At 54.0% G+C, this 21,745-nt stretch overlaps 1 protein-coding gene across 4 annotated transcripts; it reads right to left on the reverse strand.

Moving 5' to 3' along the window:
• Nucleotides 1–306: 306 nt before the first annotated feature.
• LOC142824066 (E3 ubiquitin-protein ligase TRIM11-like) lies at nucleotides 307–18,079 on the reverse strand. 4 transcript variants are annotated; one of them, XM_075915805.1, is made up of 7 exons: nucleotides 17,657–18,079; nucleotides 14,064–14,270; nucleotides 13,718–13,948; nucleotides 13,290–13,312; nucleotides 9,608–9,723; nucleotides 2,844–2,891; nucleotides 307–497 (listed from the first exon to the last, which is right to left on the reverse strand). In XM_075915805.1, the coding sequence occupies exons 3-7, from the start codon at nucleotides 13,835–13,837 to the stop codon at nucleotides 346–348; spliced, it is 459 nt and encodes a 152-aa protein (XP_075771920.1). In that variant the 5' UTR covers nucleotides 13,838–13,948; nucleotides 14,064–14,270; nucleotides 17,657–18,079; the 3' UTR covers nucleotides 307–345. The 4 variants fall into 4 exon arrangements, with proteins under 4 accessions (XP_075771920.1, XP_075771921.1, XP_075771918.1 ...); XM_075915806.1 differs by lacking the exon at nucleotides 2,844–2,891; XM_075915803.1 differs by lacking the exon at nucleotides 307–497 and having other exon boundaries at nucleotides 2,281–2,891.
• Nucleotides 18,080–21,745: the final 3,666 nt, after the last annotated feature.

Here is a 21,745-nt window from a genome sequence, read left to right on the forward strand (position 1 = left end):
AAATATTGCCAAGCTGTAGGACTTCTTACTCCGACTCCTGTATCCCTCAGGCTACGTCTACACTGGCAGCTTCTTGCGCAAGAACTGTTTTACGGAAGAGTTCTTGCCCAAAAAGTCTTCCACAAGAGCGCGTCCACACTGGCATGTGCTTTTGCACAAGAGATGTGCTTTTGTGCAAGAGCATCCACGGTAGTGTGGATGCCCTCTTGCGCAAGAAAGCTCTGATGGCCATTTTAGCCATAGCGGTTTCTTGCGCAAGAAATCCCCCTTTGCGGCAACAATCCATTTCCTAGAGGGGGGAACACACCAGAGAGCAACCAGACAGGAGCAGATGGAAACGTTTTATTAAAGCGAATGATTCACTCTCAGTTCCCGACACACAAATCTCTCCCGGATGTCGGGCAGTGGCTGCCGTGTGTTTCCCAGTCTCACACGTTTCCCATCCTCCGACAGGACGAGCTGGGGATGCGCCGTGTCTGGATCCAGAGTCACGTTGGCTGGGGGAGAATCAGAGCGTGAGGGGCAGAGCTCGGCCCTGGGGGGGGGGGGTCGGTGGTGTCAGGGACAGAATCTGCCCCAGCTGGGTAGTGACTCAGGGACTCTCCTGCCTCCAGGGGCGCCCGGCTCTGAGTGGGGAGCAGCCCTGAGGTCTCGGCCCAGCCCAAGGGGCAGCTCACTCCCCGGCAGGGAGGGGTCGTGGCAGAGAGAAGGGATCAGAGGGGCCCTGACACTGGGAATCTGCCCCCTCTCCCTGGGCCGGGGACAAGCAACTCTGGGCCGGGGACCCCAGAGGGACGGGATGGAAACTGCCTGGTCAGGGCTGGCTGGATCCAGGCCCTGCCCTCGGCTGGGCCCCTCCCCATTGAAATGTCCCTGGGTCCCAGCTGCCTCTGGGCAGGGTTTGTGATTCCCCCTGGGACACGTCTCCCCCGCACGGCCCATCTGGGCTCGGCTCCTTTCCCGCCGCCCTGGGGCTCTGGGCCGAGCTCCGACCTGCCCCCCAGCAGGCTGCTCAGCCTCCGGCCCAGCGCCCAGACCCCGCAGAGCCAGCAGGGAGGGGCAGGGACCGGCCCCAGCTGGGCTGGGCGGGAAGAGGCTGAACAAGGCGAGTCCTGCCCTGGGGGTGCCCAGGCGCCGTGCGGAGGGAACGGGGGTGTCTCTGTCCCAGCCATGGCAGGAGGCTGACTCAGGGGTGACAGAAGGAAGAGGGGCCCCAGGGAGCTGAGGGGGGTCCCAGCGGGGGCTGGGCGGAGGGAGAGAGAAGCTGAGCTCATGTGGGGAGAGACGAAAAGGGGAACAGGACCAGAGCTCTGCTCTCAGCAGCTCCCCAGCTGCCTGCCATGGGCCCAGGGCTGCCCCTGTCTGTGCTCCGGGCCCTGGTGCTCTGGGGTCTGATCCATCCCTTCCCCCCCGCAGAGCAGGGACCCTCCCATGGACTCTTGGGTCCTCTGCTGGGAGCAGGAGAAAGAGCAATGTCCCCGCGTGCCCCAGAGTCCATGCTGGGCACAGCCCCTCAGTCACTGGGGGGAAGAGAAACTCCCCTCTTGGACCTCCCCACTCCCTTCCCCAGAGAACAAGGGGAAGGAATGGGTAGCAGGCTTCAAACTAGTAACAGAAAGTTCTTCTTCACAAAGCAAAGAGTCAACCTGTGGAACTCCTTGCTGCAGGAGGCTGTGAAGGCTAGAACTAGAACAGAGTTTAAAAAGAAGTTAGATCAATTCATGGAGGTTGGGTCCATGGAGTGCTATTAGCCAGGGGGTAGAAATGGTGACCCTGGCCTCTGTTTGTGGAAGGCTGGAGATGGATGGCACGAGACAAATGGCTTGGTCATTGTCTTTGGTCCATTCCCTCCAGGGTCCCTAGTGTTGGCCGCTGTCGGCAGACAGGCTACTGGGCTAGATGGACCTTTGGTCTGACCCAGGACGGCCATTCTATGCTCAGGGCTCAGGGTCGGGGGTCTCACTGGACCACCCTGATTTTCATGCAAACCTGCTCCTGGGTGGCCAGGCTGGCAGCTCTCCTGCCCTAGACGGCCACTTTCCTGTGCCTAGTGCGGAGGTTGTGGATGAAGTCTTCACTAAACCAGGCGGGTGCCCGCCTCTTGCGGACCTGGGCAGGCTCCCATGAGCCGCCAGCCTAGTCCCGGGAAGAGGGGGTGGGCTGGGTGGCAGCGGGTGGCTGGCTAGTGCTGTGCCAGGTGCAGGGTCTGCTGGCTGGGTGCTGGCAGGCTTGCACCTGGCATGGGCACCGTAGCCAGCCCGTGCCCCTTTAAGGGCTCCAGGGCTGGGAGGAGGGCAGAATAGTTTCCCTGGTGGTGCCCAGAGTGGCCACCAGGGAAACCTGGGGAGGGCTAGCCTCCCACTAGTTTGAATTAAGTGGCTACACAGCCCTTAATTCGAACTAGTGAATTCGAACTAGGCTTAGTCCTCGTAGAATGAGGTTTACCTAGTTCGAATTAAGCGCTCCGCTAGTTTGAATTAAGTTCGAACTAGCGGTTTGTATGTGTAGCGCCTAGCAAAGTTAATTCGAACTAACGGCTGTTAGTTCGAATTAACTTTGTAGTGTAGACATACCCTTGGGGATTCCTGGAGATAAAGGGCTCTGGGCTGGGGGGTTGGACTCTGGGCTGGGGCTCTGGGCTGGCTCAGGAGGAGGCGTTTGGGGGCAGGAGGAGGCCCCTGTGCCGGTGAAAGCTGGGGGAGGGGCAGTTTGTGGCTCTGTTCCCATGGCTGGGGCCTGGCCAGCGGTGCTAAACAGCCTGCCCGGTGCCTGTCCTTTGGCACCGCACTGCGCCTGACAGCAGGCCTGGCTCTGAGGGGGGCACGAGGCCTGAGGCAGCTCACCTGGTCTATACAGGCTGAGGGGTCCCCCCAGTGCATCCGGCAGAGTGTCTGGGGGAGGAGAGGGGGAGATTCAGGTTTGCACGGGGAGCCCAGAGCCGGGTTGTCACGTCACAGACACACTCAGGCCTTGTTCACTTCCCGCCTTTTGTCGGTGCTTAGGCCCAGGTCCTGCAGAGACTTTGGCATCAAAGCCGCTTTCGGCACTTTAGTCCCTTGATTAGGGTTACCAGGTAGTCTAAAAAAAATACTGGACACACTTGATGGGGGAGGGGGGAAGGGACCATCTGGGAGGGGAGCAGGGCTGGCTGGGAGGGGGGGGGGGAAGCAAAGCTGGTGAGAGGGGGGCTTCGGGTGCAGCGGGGCTGGCTGGGAGAGATTGGGGGGGGCAGCCGGCGAGAAGCAGAGCTGGCGGAGGGGGCTCAGGGGCAGCAGGGTTGGCCGGGGGAGATTGGGGGATGGGCACCTGGAAGGAAGCAGAGCTGGAGGGGACGGGAAGGGTCGGGGACAGCGGGGCTGGCCGGGGGAGATCAGGGTGGAGGGGGGGTGGCCAGTAGGAGTGGGGTTGGCCGGGGGAGGTTGGGAGAAGGAGAACCGGCTGGCAGGAAGCAGGGCTTGGCAGAGGGAGCATATCGGCCAGTGGGGAGCAGGACTAACCCGGGCATGTGCAGATCCGGAGGTGCTGCCTGTCCCATGCACAGTCCCGGTGAAGCGAGTCCGGCTGCGGCTCCACAACGCACTTGTCCAGCGCTCAGGAGCACACACAGGGCTTCCCCTTCTCCCCAAGGCATCGCTCCCAGCGCAGGTCGCGCCCCCTCCCAGCCACTCCCCCGCCCCCTCCAGGCTTCTGGATGCCAGAAAACCAGAAAATACCGGACACTGCACATGTCCAGTATTTTTCAAATTTTTTTACTGGCTAGAGGGCACAACAATCAGGCTGTCTGATAGAACGCCGGACACCTGGCAACCCTACCCTTGATGCTAATGGGAGGTGAGGGGTTGTGTGGGAACTCCTGGCTCTCGCTGGCGCTGCAGGGCTGTTTGCTTAGTGTGTCTACACGGAGCAGCATGATGGGGCGCTGGCCTCCAGAGGCAGCAATCGGAATGAGGAGAAAACCACTTTATCCCAGGGGAAACTGAGGCAGGGTGGTGGGCTCCATGGTCCATATTCACCCTGTGCCGGCAGAGCAGGGTCGGGAGGCCACTTGTGACCCACTGCTCAGTGGCTGCAGGGGCCGGAGTCGGGCTTGGCTTAGGCAGAGTCACATCCCGGTTACAATGGTCCCGTGTGCCTGGGCCAGGGACCAGAGAGCCAGAGGCCCAGTGTTACACAGCCCACGTCTCCCTGTCCCTCCCCACTGCCTTCCCCATCCCTCCCCTCCCCCACCTTCTCAGAGACAGGCCTTGGGCCTGCAGCTTCTGGGAGGCGGCACAAGAGGCAGGACCAGAGCTCAGGGAGGGGCTGGGCCCAGCTCCAGCAAACAGCTTGTAACTGAGAGGCCAGATTTCAAATGGCCCCTTTTGGTCCCCAAGAACTGCCCTGCAGCTCCTACCATCCCCACCTGCATCTGTGGGGGCTGCACCGCCCTGGGGTAGAGGCGGACTGGCAATCAAAATAGGCCCGGGAAATGGGTTGAGAACGGCCCACTTTTTCACATCAAAGAATGTTTTTTAATTTACTCTTTGGCCCCCATTAGCCACACACACCCCGACCCCTGTTAACCATGCTACTGACCCCCATGAGCGAGGCCTCTGGAGGTAACACTCTCGGGGCAAGATGGACACATGACCAGAAGTAAAAGGTGTCATGTGACCCCTCCTAAGGACTTTTCCCACCATCCTCCTACCAATAGGGATTAGTTGGCCCCCAGCGAACCCCCCTCATGCAACTATCCTGCAATTGCATTAACCCAACATGTGTGACATTAACTCGGGGGCGGAGAGGCTGGGGGAAGTGTTCCCTCTAAGAGTTTCCTCCCATGAACAGAATGAATTTTGTGTTGGGCACCAGTACTGAGTTCAGGTGGCTTGTTTGGATGTGCCACTGTGGCACCCACGTTATTAATAAAGATCTTATGAACCTCTCCCTTTTCCCTCTGCTACCATGTCTCTTCCCCTTGCTCCATCAGCTCCCCTGGTGCCTGCTGCCCCCCAGCCCCTCACTCTCCTCTGCTTGGGTGGTTGTGGAATCCCCATCTCTGGAGCTATTTAAGAGTAGGTTAGATAAATATCTATCAGGGATGGTCTAGACAGTATTTGGTCCTGCCATGAGGGCAGGGGACTGGACTCGATGACCTCTCGCAGTCCCTTCCAGTCCTAGTATTCTATTATTCTATGATTGGCATTTGTCTCTCCTCCAACCCATCCCTTGGTGCCTTCCCCTGACCTGCCCTCCTCCCCTCAGCACAAGCCCCTTCCTCTCCCAGTCCTTCCTCCTATTTTCCCCTTTCCCCTCTCCCACCTACCTTCTTCCTTCCAGTTTGCGGGGCTGGAGTCTGCGATCGGGCCCCAGAAGTTCCTGCAGCCTTGACCCCAGCTGCTTGCGGGGCTCCAGACCATATTCCAGGCCTGGAGCTGGGCCGCACAATGTTAATTTTACTGAAGTCCACGCATCCCATTAGCAGGAACACAGGGGTTGGGGGAAGTGACCCCCCCCGACCCACCATGCAGAGCACGCCTGTGTAAGCGGGCCCATACCAGAGACGTAGCGAGGTTGTTTTGCACCCAGGGGAAAAGGCCAATTTTGTTACTGTGGATCATATTACAGTAAACTTCCGATAATCCGGCACCTTTGGGACCCAGGGGTTGCCAGATTATCAGATATGCCGGACTATCAGAAGGGGGGGCTATGAGGGATCTGGGGTGGGGGAGCGTGCCACCCCAGACCCTTCATAGCCCCCCCTTCCGACAGTCTGGCTCTGCCCCAGGCGTCCCTGATTCAGCTGCTGCTGAAACTGACCAGCAGCGGCTGAATCGGAGACGTCTGGGGCAGAGCAGCTGCAGTGCTGCCGGGTTGGTCGGGGTAGCGCCGACCCTTGGCGCAGCGAGACCAACTGGGCAGCACCCCAGCTGCTCTTGGGGACGCCTGGGGCAGAGCAGCTGGGGTGCTGCTGGGTTGGTCCCGCAGCGCCTCTCCTCGGCGCTGCGGAACCATCAGCCACTGGTTAGTTTCAGCAGCGGCTGAATCAGGATGCCTGGGGAAGAGCAGCTGGGGGGCTGCCGGGTTGGTCCCTTAGCGCCCAGGAGCAGTGCTGCAGGACCAACCCAGCAGCACCCAGGCCTCCCCAAGTCAGCCTCTGCTGAAATTGACCAGCTGCTGATTCTAGGAAGCCCCGGGCAGAGCAGCTCTGCTTCAGCCTTCCTAGAGTCAGCCGCTGGTCAATTTCAGCAGCGGCTGAATCGAGGACACCTGGGGTGCTGCCTGGTTGGTCCCGCAGCCCCCAGGGGGCAGAGCTAGGGGACCTGCCCGGCAGTGCCCCAGCTGCTCTGCCTCTGGCTTTCCAGTTCAGCCTCTGGTCAGTTTTAGGCTGAATAGAGGAAGCCGGGAGCAGAGCAGCTCCAATGGTCCGGCTGCGGAGCACTTCCAGGTTCCTGATGGTGCCGGACCATCAGGAGTGCCGGACCGTCAGATGCCGGACCAATGGAGTTTTACTGTATGTCTTTTCATAGAAACTTTATATACTTTTACAGAACATAGAAACTTTGTATTAAGCCTTTTTACATAGAAAGCTTGTATTTTGTAGACTTTGAAACACCTCCCTTCCCCCTAAACTGATTTTCCTGTGGAGTGAACGAGGTGTGAATGGATAAGGCATGAAAGAAAGGCATCTGGAGATGGATGGCAGGAGACAAATCTCTTGATCATTGTCTTTGGTCCACCCTCTCTGGGGCACCGGTGTTGGCCACTGTCGGCAGACAGGACACTGGGCTAGATGGACCTTTGGTCTGACCCAGTACGGCCGTTCTTATGTTCTTATGTCTGGGCACGTGCAATGGTTGGAGAAAGGTGGGGGGCAGATTCCAGAACAATAAGAACAATGGGACCTGTGAAGCGGGCTCATTGGAAGAAGGCTGGATTTATAGAAAGCTTGGGAACAAGCAGCAAGCACCTGCTTTTGGAAGGTCCCTCTTTGAAGGTGAATGGGGGAGCATTACCCCCCCATGCACTCACCCCTCCTCCCCCAGAGCAAGACACCTCCCACCCCCTGCACAGCCTCGATTGAAAACTACTGCTCCTCCCACCCAGCTGGCTGCTTCAGCTGCAGTTTGAAGAGAACCGGCTCAGGCGCAGCAGCAGGTAGCCAGAGGGAGGCTCCTGGACTCACCCCAGCCCGGGGCCCACCCCTTAGCACGGCACTAGGGGGCAGAGGCAACTGTTCCCCCGCCCCTCCTTTGCTACACCTCTGGAGTGGGGAGGAGATGGGGGAGAAAGGGCTGGGCAGAGTCACAACTCCGGCAGCTGCTTCCAGGAGCCGCTTGCCGGGTTTCCCCCTCCTCCTTCAGCAGCCGCCATTCGGCCCTTCGGCTGACGGGGAAATTGCCGGTATCTCGCCAGGCCAGTCTGCCCCGGCCCTGGGACACCCGCCCTGCAGCCCTCTGGCTGGGAGAGACGCAGGGGCCGAAACGAAGGGATTTTGCTGAATTTGGGTCAGAAGGCTGTCACCATCCGTGAGTCTCCTTCTCCTCTCCCTCGGCTTGGCTAGTAGGGGAAGTGCTGAGAACTGGGACCAGGGTCGTTGCTCTCTACACGATTGGAGACTGAACGTGGGTATTTATGCTGGACAATATATGGCCCAGGGGCCAGATCTGGCCCACTAAGCCCCCAAATCCGGCCTGGGGACCCCAATCCCGGGACCCTCAGTCACACGCAGCTGCTGTGGTTTAAAGCTCAGTTCATACGGCTCTGGGCTCTGCAGCGAGGGGGGGGGGGCTTCATGTGATCTCCCCGCCCCCAGCCCAATCCTCAGCTCCGATTGGCTGGAAACAACCAGGGATGGTGGAGGTGGAGCTTGGTCCTGCCTTGAGGGCGGGGGGCTGGACTCGATGACCTCTCGAGGTCCCTTCCAGTCCTATTATTCTATGATTCTATGATAACTGAGAGATTGGCCTGGGGGTGGGGGTAGCACAAGCCTTAGAGCAGTGGTCTCCAACCTTTTTACACCCAAGATCACTTTTTAAATGACAGACCAAGCCAAGATCTACCGCCCCGCCCCTTCCTTGAAGCCCCGCCCTCTCTATTCTCCTCCTCTCCATCACTTGCTATCCCCAATCCTTATACTGCTACTTTAAAAAAAAACATTCCCACCATTCCTCGCAGCTACTCACCTGTGCTGTTGCTCAGTGAGTAGCTGCTCCTCAAATGAGGAAATCTAATGTAAATGTACTGCGCAGGCGCACAGTTCAGAGAGGGCCCAAGAGCTACTCTTAGAGCCCCTGAGATCTACTGGTAGATCGCGATCTACTGGTTGGTGACCACGGCCTTAGAGCCACATGGAGGGAGCAGCCTGCAGTTTAAAGTGATCTGGGGCTGCAGCAGGCAGGGAGCTCAGCCTGCCTTGGGGGTGCTGCAGAGCTGCCTTTGGCACCCCAGCCTTTCCTGCACCCCCACTCTGTACCCTCTGTCCCAGGTGATAACTCCCTCCCAGACCCTGTAGCCCCTCCTACGCCCCTCCCCCAGGCCAGAATCCTCTCCTACATCCACACCTCCTCCCATTCCCCTGCTCCAGGTCACCACCCACACCCTCTGCAGTCTGCACCACCCTTTTCCCCTTCTCCCATGTCACAGCTCCCTCCCCGAACCTGTACCTCCCTCCTACACTTCTCCCCCAGGCCAGAATCCTCACCTGCATCCAGACCCCCTCCCTGACCCTACACCCCAATCTGCAACCCAGGTCATCACCCCAAACTCCCTCTCAGACCCCACACCATCTCCTGCACCCCAGTCCCTTACCCTGTGTGGCCTTCTGTATGCAACACCCACCCTAAACCCTGCACCCCCACCATAGCAAAGTGTGGGCCATGGCCACTTTCCAAAATCTTGTAGTGGCCCCCACCAAGAATTATTGCTCCCCAGCATTGATGCTGATTGGCTCCGCTTGGGCCTGGCGAGCTGTGTGCTTGCCATAAGGGAAAAGTTTTCTACAGTGACCTTGCTCTTAAAGTGCCGTGTTCCTGAGTTGCTCTGCAGGACCCAGATGCGTTGCTCACACAAGGTGTTTGCAGAGATACCCAGAGTGACCTACCCAGGCCAGGGAGCAACGTCCAGAACCCCCTGCAGAGAAGTGCCCCATGCACATCAGAAAAGAGAGTAACTTGAAAATTGCTTGAGCAGCAAAAACCCTCCAGCAATTCAAAGTTCCAGTGTGAGCTGTGCACAAATCACACAAGGTACTTACTGTCCCTAACACAAAGGGGATTGGAACAGAACTCATCCGGGTATAATCTGGATGGTTATAACAGCTCAGATACTGTCAGGGGTCATCCTACTCTCGCAGGAGAAATGCACCATGACTCGCCTATGCCCCAGGAGAAGGGAACTGGGCGTGTTTCTCTCTCTCTGGTGTTTCTGACTCTCACACTCACTGAAATTGCAAAAACTGCTTCTGAACAAACAAGGGTTTGAATTAATCAGCCTGAGTGTCTTGGAACCCAAGCCAGTGCCATGCACCCTGCAATTATATGGAAGCATCATCTAATTATGAACCAATTGACCTGCGCCATTCTCCTTCCAGGGTCCCACTTTCCTCTCCTCCATCCCCCCCAGGTACCTTTGAACTCCCTCAGCGTCTCCGACAGCGCAGTCACTTTCTGGGAGAAACCATGGACTCGCTCTTCCAGTTCAGGAGCCATCTCCTCCGGCTGCTGGGCCTGTCCCTTCTCACACCTGGGGAGAAGCAACATCCCATGGTGACAATGCAGTGATTCTCAGCCTTTTCGAGCATATGGACCTCTTTTCAATCCATGAAAATTTCACGGACCCCCTCCCCTCCCTGGGGGAGAAACAAAGAAAATGAAAAGAAAAAGAAAAAGAACGTAAGAACGGCCGTACTGGGTCAGACCAAAGGTCCATCTAGCCCAGTATCCTGTCTGCTAACAGTGGCCAGCACCAGTTGCCCCAGAGAGGATGGACCGAAGACAATGATCAAGCAATTTGTCTCCTGCCACCCTTTTCCAGCCTCTGACAAACAGAGGACAAGGACACCATTTCTACCCCCGGCTAATAGCCTTTTATAGACCTAACCTCCATGAAATTATCTAGCTTCTCTTTAAACTCTGTTATAGTCATAGCCTTCACAGCCTCCTGCAGCAAGGAGTTCCACAGGTTGACTACATGCTGTGTGAAGAAGAACTTTCTTCTATTCGTTTTCAACCTGCTACCCATTAACTTCATTTGGTGTCCTCTAGTTCTTCTATTATGGAACTAATAAATAACTTTTCTTTATTCACCCTCTCCACTCATGATTTTATAGACCTCTATCATATCTCCCCTTAGTCTCCTCTTTTCTAAACTAAAAAGTCCCAGTCATTTTAACCTCTCTTCATATGGAACCCGTTCCAAACCCCTACTCATTTTACTTGCCCTTTTCTGAACCCTTTCCAAGGCCAAAATATCTTTTTTGAGGTGAGGAGACCACATCTGTACACAGTATTCAAGATGTGGGCATACATAGTTTTATACAGGGGCAGTAAGATATTCCGTGTCTTATTTTCTATCCTTTCTTAATAATTCCTAGAATGCTATTTGCCTTTTTGACTGCTGCTGCACACTGTGTGGAAGTTTTCAGGGAACTATCCACGATAACTCCAAGACCTCTTCCCTGATTTGTCGTAGCCAAATTAGCCCCCTTTATACTGTACGTATAGTTGGGGTTATTTTTCCCGATGTGCATTACTTTACACTTATCCACATTAAATTTCATTTGCCATTTTGTTGCCCAATCATTCAGTTTGGTGAGGTCTTCTTGGAGTCCCTCACAGTCTGCTTCTGTCTTGACTATCCTAAACAGTTTGGTATCATCCGCAAACTTTACCACCTCACTGCTTACCCCTTTCTCCAGATCATTTATGAATAAGGGTGTGTCTAGACTACATGCCTCCTTCGACGGAGGCATGTAGATTAGCCAGATCGGAAGAGGGAAATGAAGCCGCGATTAAAATAATCGCGGCTTCATTCAAATTTAAATGGCTGCCCCGATCTGCCGATCAGCTGTTTGTCGGCAGATCGGGGCAGTCTGGACGTGACGCGCCGACAAAGAAGCCTTTCTTCATCGGCACAGGTAAGCCTCGTGAAACCAGGTTTACCTGTGTCGATGAAGAAAGGCTTCTTTGTCGGCGCATCGCGTCCAGACTGCCCCGATCTGCCGACAAACAGCTGATCGGCAGATCGGGGCAGCCATTTAAATTTAAATGAAGCCGCGATTATTTTAATCGCGGCTTCATTTCCCTCTTCCGATCTGGCTAATCTACATGCCTCCGTCGAAGGAGGCATGTAGTCTAGACACACCCTAAGTTGAAAAGGATTGGTCCCAGGACTGACCCTTGGGAGACACCACTAGTTACCCCTCTCCAATCTGAAAATTTACCATTTATTCCTACCCTTTGTTTCCTGTCTTTTAACCAGTTCTCAGTCCAAGAAAGGACCTTCCCTCTTATCCCATGGCCATGTAATTTACACAAGAGCCTTTGGTGAGGAACCTTGTCAAAAGTTTTCTGAAAATCAAAGTATACTATATCTACTGGATCCCCCTGTCTGCATGTTTGTTAACCCCTTCTACGAACTCTATGGGTATATCTACACTAACCCCCTACTTCGAACTAGGGTGGCTAATGTAGGCATTCGAACTTGCAAATGGAGCCCGAGATTTAAATATCCCGGGCTTCATTTGTATGTTCCCGGGCGGGCGCCATTTTTAAATGCCCTTAGTTCGAACTGACTGCCCGTGGCTACATGTGGCAGTCAGAAGTTAATCCAAACTAAGTCCTTAGTTCGGATTAACTGTTACACCTCATTGCAGGAGGAGTAACAGTTAATACGAACTAAGGATTTAGTTCAGATTCACTTCTGACTGCCGCATATAGCCATGGGCAGTCAGTTCGAACTAAGGACATTTAAAAATGGCGCCCGCCCGGGAACATACAAATAAAGTCCGGGATATTTAAATCCCGGGCTTCTTTGCAAGTTCGAATGCCTACATTAGCCACCCTAGCTCAAACTAGGGGGCTAGTGTAGACATTCCCTAGAAGATTAGTAAGACAGGATTTCCATTTACAGAAACCATGTTGACTTTTGTCCAACAAATTATGTTCTTCTACATGCCTGACAATTTTGTTTCTTTACTATTGTTTTGACTAATTTGCCCAGTACTGAACTTAGACTTACCAGTCTGTAATTGCCAGGATCGCCTCTAGAGCCCTTTTTAAATATTGGTGTCACGTTAGCTACCTTCCAGTCATTAGGTGCGGAAGCCAATTTAAAGAATCCCTTGCATTAAGAAACTTTGTATGAGGTAAAGAAAAAATGTCTTTTGAACTCTCCCCTTTCCTTGATTGCCCTGTTGAAATGAATGAGGTGTGAATGGAGAATGAAAGGGGAGCACCTCCAGCAGCAGCTGCAAAGGTGGAGAAAGTCTGGGATCCAGACCCAAGACAATACCAGTGAAGTGAGCTCATTAGGAAGACTGGACATACAGAAGACTTGGGAGTCCAGCAGCAAGTGCCTGCCCTTGGAAGAACTTTCCTAGAAGCATTATAAAGGCGAGGTGATGACTAACTGGATCCATGAGGGGGATAAATAGGAGGCATCCTGCAGGGGGATCCCGGATTTTCGTCTTGTCAACATGGGAGCATTGATCCGGATAGGCAGAAGCCTGGCTCCACCCCTCCCCCATCTAACTCACCTGGCCAGTGCAGTTAGGGGGAGCAACTATTGCTAACAACAAGATGGAGTGTGGTTGTGTCTGTGTGTGTGAGTGCGTGAGTGTGATGTATCACATGCATATGATAAAGTGTTGATTGATCTATGTATGTTCAGTAAATGAGGCCTGTTGCCTTATCCCCCTGAAAAAGATCCCGGGTGCTTCTTTTAAGCACAATACTCACAGGTCTCCAAACAGCCCTCGGGCGGGACAGATCCTGGATCCCTGCTGCCCTGGGCTGAATGGTGCCCAGCGCCCAGCAGGGACAGGCCCACGTCCCACCCCTCAGTCCTGGGGCAGCCAGTCCCCAGGGCGGTGACATGGGTAGAATGTACCACAGGCCAGTCTGCGCCTTCCCCTGGGTAACTGCAGAGTCGCCTCTAAACGGGCGAGGGCCTCAGGGTTAAATGGGTCAGAGATTTGAATCCCAAATGTGACCTTCCCGCACGTTCTGCTGTGGAGCCCTGGGGAGAGGCAGCGACAACTTCACTGCCCAGTGTTTCCCCAGCGCTGTGAGGGGGTGAGAGCCACCTACCTGGTCAAGGTGCCTCTGATCTCCTGTGAGAGACAGAGACAGAGACAGAGAGTTTCAGTCCCACCTGACACACACTGTGAATTCCAAGGGAGGGATTTGGCGAGTGAGGGGAAACTAGACTTTGCCTGGCCCCAGGGCCACGGATCCCCTGAGCGAATGGGGCTTTGCCATCGCTAGCCTCTCTGTGCCTGTGGGTCTGCACAAAACAACAATTCCCATGCCAGGGCGGCGCACACGGAGCTGCCCGGTGACCTCTGACTCCTGTGCCCATCTCTTAGGGCAGCGTTTCTCAAACTGTGGTTCTTGACCCTCCGGGGGATCGCAAACAACTGAGAGGGGGGTTGCGGTATCACAAGTTTTAGAACCCCTGTGTTAGGGGCTGTCCTGTCTCTGTGGTGGGAGCTGGAAAATTTCCCCCTCAGTCTCACCTGCAGGAATTCACTCGCCGGCTTCTGACACTTCCCCTCCAGCTCCCGGATCCGCTCGCTGAGCCGGGAAATCTGCTCCAAGAGTTTGGTGACAGTGTCAGTCCCTGCCTCCACTATCATCTCGTCCAGCTTCTGCAGCTGGGCCAGCAGGAGTCGCTCTTGTTCCTCCAGGAACTGCCGCAGCTGCTGAAACTTGGCCACAATCTTCTGCCGCTCGGCTTGTGTCCGTTTCTGGAAGAAGAACCAAAGGAAGAACATCACCATCACTAGGGGAACATGGATGGAGCCTGGGGTCCTTCACAGAGCGCTGAGTGTGCAGGGGGAATCTCTGCAAATTCTAACTTACCAGACAGTGAACAGTCTCCTGCAGTTACTAGAGAGAGAATTTTCTCACGTCATCCCATACGGCCCCAGAATCTCATAAAGGATGTTTCCGTGTCTGATGTGCTTTGGATCGTGTGTGGCTGATGGTCTCAGTGATGCCGAGCCAAAGCAGCAGGGAGCAGGACTCAGCACTAGCTCTTGGTGACATTTTCCGCATTACATTTTTTTCCTGGGAAAATGCAGATTTGTCACCAAAGGAACATTTAATGAATTACTGGTGATGTCACTGGTTGTCATGATGCAGAAATAAATACATGACAAATAAACATATTTGCTTAATTTTTTCTAGAGTTTAAAGTCTGACTTATTTTTGAAACTATCCTTGTGTTTTATAAAATTATTTTTTAAGGAAATGGTCAACTTGAAACAAAACATTCTGATTTTTGCTCCCTCCCCCCGCCCAAATTCATTTGACCAAGCAAAAAAATCAAATTTGTGATTTGCTAATAATTTTAAAAATAGATTTTTTTTGTTCAACTAATTTTGTTAATATCCTGCCAGCAAAGATCTAGCATTTGTTCAGGTCTACGCAGAGCCACGCTCGCAGAGACAGGTGGGAAGAAAAAAACAAATGAACCTGTGAGAGAAAAAGCAGGCACCCAAAGTGAACGACAGCAATGGAGAAACTGTCTGGGCAGAAAGGGTGCGTTTACACAGCAGCGTTATTACAGAATAGCAGCAGTTATTCCACAGCAATTCTGATATTTATAAATAAATTCAAAATAACAGGCTGCTCTATTCTGACTTCTGTAAACCTCGTTCCATGAGAAATAAGGTCTCTTCTCATCTGAAGAAGTGGGCTGTGCCCATAAAAGCTCATGAAACCACCTACACGTTGTAGCAAAATGCAGGACAATGTAGCACTTTAAAGACTAACAAGATGGTTTATTAGGTGATGAGCTTTTGTGGGCCAGACCCACTTCCTCAGATCAAATAGTGGAAGAAAGTAGTCACAACCATATATACCAAAGGATACAATTAAAAAAAATGAACAAATATGAAAAGGACAAATCACATTGCAGAACAGGAGGGGGATGCAGGGGGGGGGGGGAGGAAGGAAGGTAAGTGTCTGTGAATTGATGATATTAGGGGTAGGGAGAGTGGGATGTTTGTGAGTTAATGGTATTAGAGGTGATAATTGGGGAAACTATCTTGGTAATGGGTGGATAGTTCAAATGTTTGTTGAGTCCTTTTTGGAAAGTGTCAAATTTTAACATGAATGACAGTTCAGAGGATTCACTTTCAAGTGCAGATGTAAAAGGTCTTTGTAGCAGAATGCAGCTATCCCAGTTAACCACCTGCATTCTGCTACAAAGACCTTTTACATCTGCACTTGAAAGGGAATCCTCTGAACTGTCATTCATGTTAAAATTCGATACTTTCCAAAAAGGACTCAACAAACATTTGAACTATCTCACCCATTACCAAGATAGTTTCCCCAATTATCACCTCTAATACCATTAACTCACAAACATCCCACTCTCCCTACCCCTAATATCATCAATTCACAGACGCTTACCTTCCTTCCTCCCCCCCCCCCCGCATCCCCCTCCTGTTCTGCAATGTGATTTGTCCTTTTCATATTTGTTCATTTTTTTAATTGTATCCTTTGGTATATATGGTTGTGACTACTTTCTTCCACTATTTGATCTGAGGAAGTGGGTCTGGCCCACGAAAGCTCATCATCTAATAAACCATCTTGTTAGTCTTTAAAGTGCTACGTTGTCCTGCATTTTGCTTCAGCTACCCCAGACTAACACGGCTACATCTGTATCACTAACCTACACGTTGTGTTACTCTTTAAAGTTCTACCAGCCTATTTGTTGTTTTTTAAGTTTATCCTGTTACAGGCTGTGACGTAGTGGGGGTACCTGGCTGGTTTCTATGCTGATGGCTCTGGGGTAACCCCCACTGGCTGCCGTGGGTACCACGACCCAGCAAAACAGGATGAGTCACTATGCAAACCAGTATGGCCAGACACCCCCCATGGAGAGGAACAAAGGAAGGGGGAATGCTGCCCTGGCTGGGGGGCAGGGCTGGAAGAGAGTGAGTTAGTTGTGGGCTGGGAGCATGGAGGAGACAGCCTAGGGAGAGGGGCTGGAGTTTAGGGGCCCAGTCTCCCCCATCTCAAGGGGGCCTGAGGCATCCTAGCCCAGCTCTGTGACCAGATTCCATCTGTGCTGTGCTGTACCCTGGAGAGGCAATAAACTTCCTCTATTCCACCGGCTGGTGCAGTCTGTTTGTGCCATTTCGGGGTGCAGGAGACGGGGGACCCCCAACGCGCCGTCACACAGGCTAAGTTGACTATCCCCAGAGGCCTCAGTTTACAGTGGGTGTGACAGTGGTTTCCGACCTGTGGTCTTTGTGCCTTTGGGGCCATGGACCATATCAGTAAAAGACTTGGACTAAAAAGCACTGGATAGAATTCAGCTGTTCACACAGACAATCAATTTTCAAAGGGGTCACAGAACCTCCCTTTGACACTTCTAAAGAAGTCCACAAATTCACAGAGGCTGTGTCTAGACTGGCCAGTTTTTCCAGAAAATCAGCCGCTTTTCCGGAAAAACTTGCCAGCTGTCTACACTGGCTGCTTGAATTTCCGCAAAAGCACTGACTTCCTACTTTTTACAGAAGCACTGACTTCCTATCAGTGCTTTTTGCGGAAATACTATGCTGCTCCTATTCGGGCAAAAGTCCCTTTTGCGCAAAAGGGCCAGTGTAGACAGCTGAGATTTGTTTTGCTACCATCTGGCAACCCTAACAGACACATGCTGGGCACAAGGTTCCCCCACTGACTCTGCAGAGATAAATCCCAAAGAGAAACCTGCATGACTGGGATGCTCCCTGTGGCTCAAGAGAGGTAGGTGGGGACGAGGCTGGGCACAGGCTGGCTGGCCCTTTCAAGGCAGGCGCTCTCAGCAGGGTCCCTGTAGGCCGGGTGCTTGGGCAGCAGGCCAGGAGAGATTCCAGTACAGCCCAGCTGATTAGCAGAGCGCCCAGTCACCCACAGCTGGCAGCGGGTGTTTCTACGGGTGGTGCACAGACACACATGCATTGGCGCACAGAACAAAATTTATTCCACATATGGATGGAAAATATTACAAGGAACATTGGTTGTCAGCCCTGCCTGTGACGTAGTCAATTCTCCTCCCCAGGAAGGGACAATGAAACGCAGGGTGAGGGGTCCTGGGATCTAACCCGGCGAGAGATATGTCAAACAGAGGCACAGGAAAAGCCAGAGGGAGGAGGTCCATGGAGAAGGCAGAGGAGACCTTGGACCTTGGAGACAGAGGAGACCTCAAAGTCCTGAGAGTCCTGGCTGGGAGAGCAGGACTGTTACTGGCCACAAAAAAATGCCATTGTGGGTCTTTTTTGGGAAACTGAGGCAGGACTACCCCATACCACGAGGGTCACTCAGGTGCCCTATCACCAGGCTGTCCCTGCTTCCTGCAGTCCCAGCCCTGACCCTATCGGCTATATTCCCAGGGCGGGAGCTGCTCCCCAGTGCTCCCCTCTGTCCCACGAGGGCAGGAATCGCAGTCGGCATTTCCCTACCTGGAATTCTTCCGCAGCTTCCTCGGCAGGAATCCCGGTGTGAGCGCGGTGCCCCTTGGATCTGTTGCACACCACACATGGGGATTCCATCCTCCCTGCAGAAGAGCTTGAGAGGCTCCTGGTGTTTCTCACACAGTCTCTCTGGGGCTGGTTCCCTCCCTGCCAGCAACCTGAGAGCTCTGGCTGCGTCCACAATACTCCTCAGCTGCCTGTTCGGCCTGAGGTTCCCCTGGGGAAAGGCCCGTCTGCACTGGGGGCAGGAGACGTCTGCAGCGAGCCCCCCCAGCACTGGGTGATGCAGGCTCGGCAGTAGCTGTGATCACAGTCGAGAGACACCGGATCATTGAAATACTCCAGGCAGAGAGGACAGGTCACTTCACCCTGGAGTGTCTTTGCTGGATTCGCAGCAGCCCTGGCTTCTTGCAGGGGAGACCAGAGAATTTAGTTTCAGTTTTGTCCGCTGGGAAATGGGCGGGTTGCAGTTTGCACCACTCAGTGCTGCCTTTCTGGGCATGTTCTGCTCTTTCCTTTTTCAGACGCTATGGAGCCTTTGCATGAAGTGTGATGAGTCCAGACTGACAGTGACTCCTCTGAAACATCTGCCAGGCCCCAAACTTAGGCCTAGGCGCTCAGGGTCCATCTACACTGCCCTGGATTTCAGGAGAAGCTGTTCTGGAAGATACATTCCAAAATACGAGCATCTACACTGCAGGGAAGCCTCAGAATGAGTCTGAGGCAGGCTCCCCTAATGGAGATGTGCTACCTCGATGGGGGAGCATTACTTATCAACCCAGGAAGCACTGGCGAGTAATGAATTTGCAGCTCACAGGCCATGTCCAGCTTGGCCCATCTGCAAGCGGCACCCAAGTGGGTGGCATCCCAGGGGCGGGGCAGAGGAGCTCACCAGCGTAGCGGTTTTCCCGGGTGCTTCTCACACAGAAAGGCCCCTGATGGGACCAGGCAGAAACGTGATGTCTCTTTCTTGGTGTCTCCTGTTCTGTCCCGGCAGACGCTGCCCCTTCTCCCGCTGGCCTGTGCCTGGCCTCCCTCCGCCTCCTGGCACCACAGAAAGCCCCTTGGCGTGAGCCCGTCCCCTCTCCCAGGCAGGTGCCTCGGTCTCCTCCTGTGGGCTGCTCGCCAGAGGGGGAGCAGTGAGCGGGGAAGGATCAAGTCCGGCCGAGGCTCACAGCTCGGGCTCAAGCCCCAGTGCAAACCCTGCGGCCGGGCCCTGTCGCTCGCCTCCACACACACTCAGAGGGGAGGGGAAGCCCTGTTGCCTCAGGCCCAGAGACGAGGCCTCATCCCACATCCCTGCACTTGGCTTCCCCTCCCCTGGGGCAGGCTGGGCCCTGGGCCCACGTCCTCCTCAGCCCACGGGGAAGGAGGGAGCTGAGAGGGGGCAGGGAAGCAGGAGGCCAGAGCCCCCTCCCCGCAGGCTGGCCCAGCGCAGTCTCTGCCTGCTGGAGCCTCCTCTCACTAGCACTGGGGCCTGTTCCCTGCCAGCGGATCAGCCTGTTTCCTTTCCCAGCCGCTCTGCCCCGAATTGCCGGCTAAAGACAGACAGTCCCGCCTACCCCCCCACCTTGCGCATTTACCACATAAAACAACATTGTATTAAAAAGCCACCTTCGTTATCTCACTTATTAAGCAACAAGGAAGAAAACAGATAGGTTTGGGGCTCCATTGGTCTTTCAATTCGGTTATTTCTGGATAGACCTCCGGCAGTGCAGACACAGCCATAGCTGGTCTGTTGAACACAGAAAATGAATGAATGAAATCCAATGTTCTGCTACTTCTTATAATGCATCACTTATCCACTTCAGAGTGCTGGTGTATCATTTAAGGTGGCATCAAGGACTGGATTTGTTCCACTGGGCACAGCCACGGAGCATAAGAACGTAAGAACATAAGAATGGCCGTACTGAGTCAGACCAAAGGTCCATCTAGCCCAGTATCCTGTCTGCCGACAGTGGCCACTGCCAGGTGCCCCAGAGAAGGAGAACAGAAGACAATGATCAAGTGATTTATCGGCTGCCATCCATCTCCAGCCCTTGTACTAAAGGCTAGGCACTTTAGCACTTTGCTTATCCGGATAAGCTGACTGGTTATCAACAGCGGTTATGTTCTTATGTTCAACCTTCCCAGGGTGCCCTGGTGGCCACTCCAGTCTCAAACAAGAACACTCCTCTCCTTCCCCGAGCTCTTAAAGGGGTAGACTCTGGCCACAGTGCCTGTGCCAGCTCCAAGCCTGCCAGCCCAGAGCCAGCAGTCACTGCCCCTGACTCAGTGGCCCCAAAACATGAGCCAGCAAGCCACTGGCAGCCAGCCCTCCACTGCTCCCCAGGAGCAGTCTGCCAGCTCCCAGGAACCTGCCAGGGCCTGGAGAAGGTGGGCACCTTCCTGGTCCAGGGTGGAGATCAGGGTGGACCTTACTCAGGTTTGCGGGGGATGCCCCCAACGTCCATGATCTCCGCACTAAATAGAGGAACGCAGCCATCTATATCAGGCTAGCTGCCATCCTGGCCACCAAAGGCCACATGCAAACCCAGGAGCAAGTTCGCATGAAAATAAAGTTGGTCTGGCAAGACCCTCAACTTCCCCTCCCCCTTCTTCCTCTTGCTTTCCCCTTCCACCTCCCAGGTTTCCCCCGCCCCCTCCCACCTCCTTTCTCCAGTCTCATCCCCCCTCCCCCCGTTTTGTTAAATAAAGAGTTTGTGTTCATGAAAATACGTCTATCTTATTTGACATCAGGAAGGGGGGCTGGGAGGGTAAGTGGAACAATGTGGGGGAGGAATGAGGCACAAGCCCCCAGTGAGGCAGACCAGGGAGGATCTTAGTGCTCCTCAGGGTGGAAGCTCTCCCACAGGGCCTCCTGGATACTGACAGCTTCCCGATGGGCCTCCTGGATGGCAGCCTGCAGAAAGTGCAACCAGATTGGCAGCAATGCATTCACGAGAAGCACCAGAGTGCCCAGGGGCAGCTCCAGCTCCATGCTGCAGAGTGCTGTGGTGTCCTGAGTGAGGGCAACCAGAGTACACAGAGACAAAATGCTTTGCTGTCCCTCATCCACGTAGGCAAGCAAGCAGGGAAAGCTGAGAACCGGCTGCCTGGGGTGGGGGTCGCTTTAAGCACAAGCCTCAGATAGCCTCAGGCAGCAGCCACACAAATAAACTCCTGACCTGATTCCCTGCTGGACCTGGTTCCGGCTGGCCTTCAATGCAATTCAGTGTCCACTCAGTGTGGACGCGCTATTTCGAAAGAGCAAAATGTTATTTTGAAATGCATTTTGTGTGTAGATGTGTTATTTCAAAACAAGCTATTTTGAATTAACTATTTCGAAATAAGATATTTCGAAATAACACTGTAGTGTAGACATACCCTGAGTGATCTATCTATATGATAACACTTTAGAACCACAAGGAGACCCTGTGCTAATGACACCCAGTATCAGTAGATAAAGAAACAGAACTCAAGATGAGTAAAGAAAACTTAGTGAAACTGCACTTTGGCTGGCAACAAACCGCTTATCAATAGTTAGGGTTGTGAAATCCTCATTTCTTTATTGTTCTGTCATTATGGTCCCCCCTCCCCTAGTGTTTGTACGATCTCGTTTCTCTAATTGTTTCTGTCTGTTGCATGGTTAATTTTCCTAGGTCTAAATCAATGAAAGTGGTGGGGTGCGATTGGTTAGTAAAATTGCAGTAAAATAACTAGCTCACATATCATAGAATCATAGAATACTAGGACTGGAAGGGACCTCGAGAGGTCATCGAGTCCAGTCCCCGGCCCTCATGGCAGGACCAACTACTGTCTAGCAGTGGTCCCCAACGTTTTGGGGCTGCCGGGCGCCTGGGGCCGGGGCCGCTCACACGCTGGGCGCATGGGGGCGGGGCCACTCACAGGCCACATGACTGGGGGCGGGGCCAAGCACATGAGCGGCCCCGCCCCCCCGTGGCCAAGGCTGGGCCCAGCAAGGGCACGCGCGGGGCCGGGGCCGGCAAAGGCACGCACGGGGCCGGGGCCGGCAAGGACACCCGCGGGGCCCCCCGGGGCCGGAGCCAAGGCTGGGACCGGCAAGGACACGCGCGG

Source organism: Pelodiscus sinensis, unplaced genomic scaffold (assembly GCF_049634645.1).
Source record: "Pelodiscus sinensis isolate JC-2024 unplaced genomic scaffold, ASM4963464v1 ctg37, whole genome shotgun sequence".
NCBI lineage: Eukaryota > Metazoa > Chordata > Testudines > Trionychidae > Pelodiscus > Pelodiscus sinensis.

Coding starts and splice junctions, on each gene's coding strand:
- LOC142824066 (XM_075915803.1), bottom strand. CDS start 13,837: ATGATAGTGGAGGCAGGGACTGACACTGTCACCAAACTCTTGGAGCAG. Junction 13,313..13,717: donor CGGCGAGTGAATTCCTGCAG/GTGAGACTGAGG, acceptor TGTCTCTCACAG/GAGATCAGAGGCACCTTGAC. Junction 2,892..9,607: donor GACGCTGAGGGAGTTCAAAG/GTACCTGGGGGG, acceptor CTCCTCCCCCAG/ACACTCTGCCGGATGCACTG.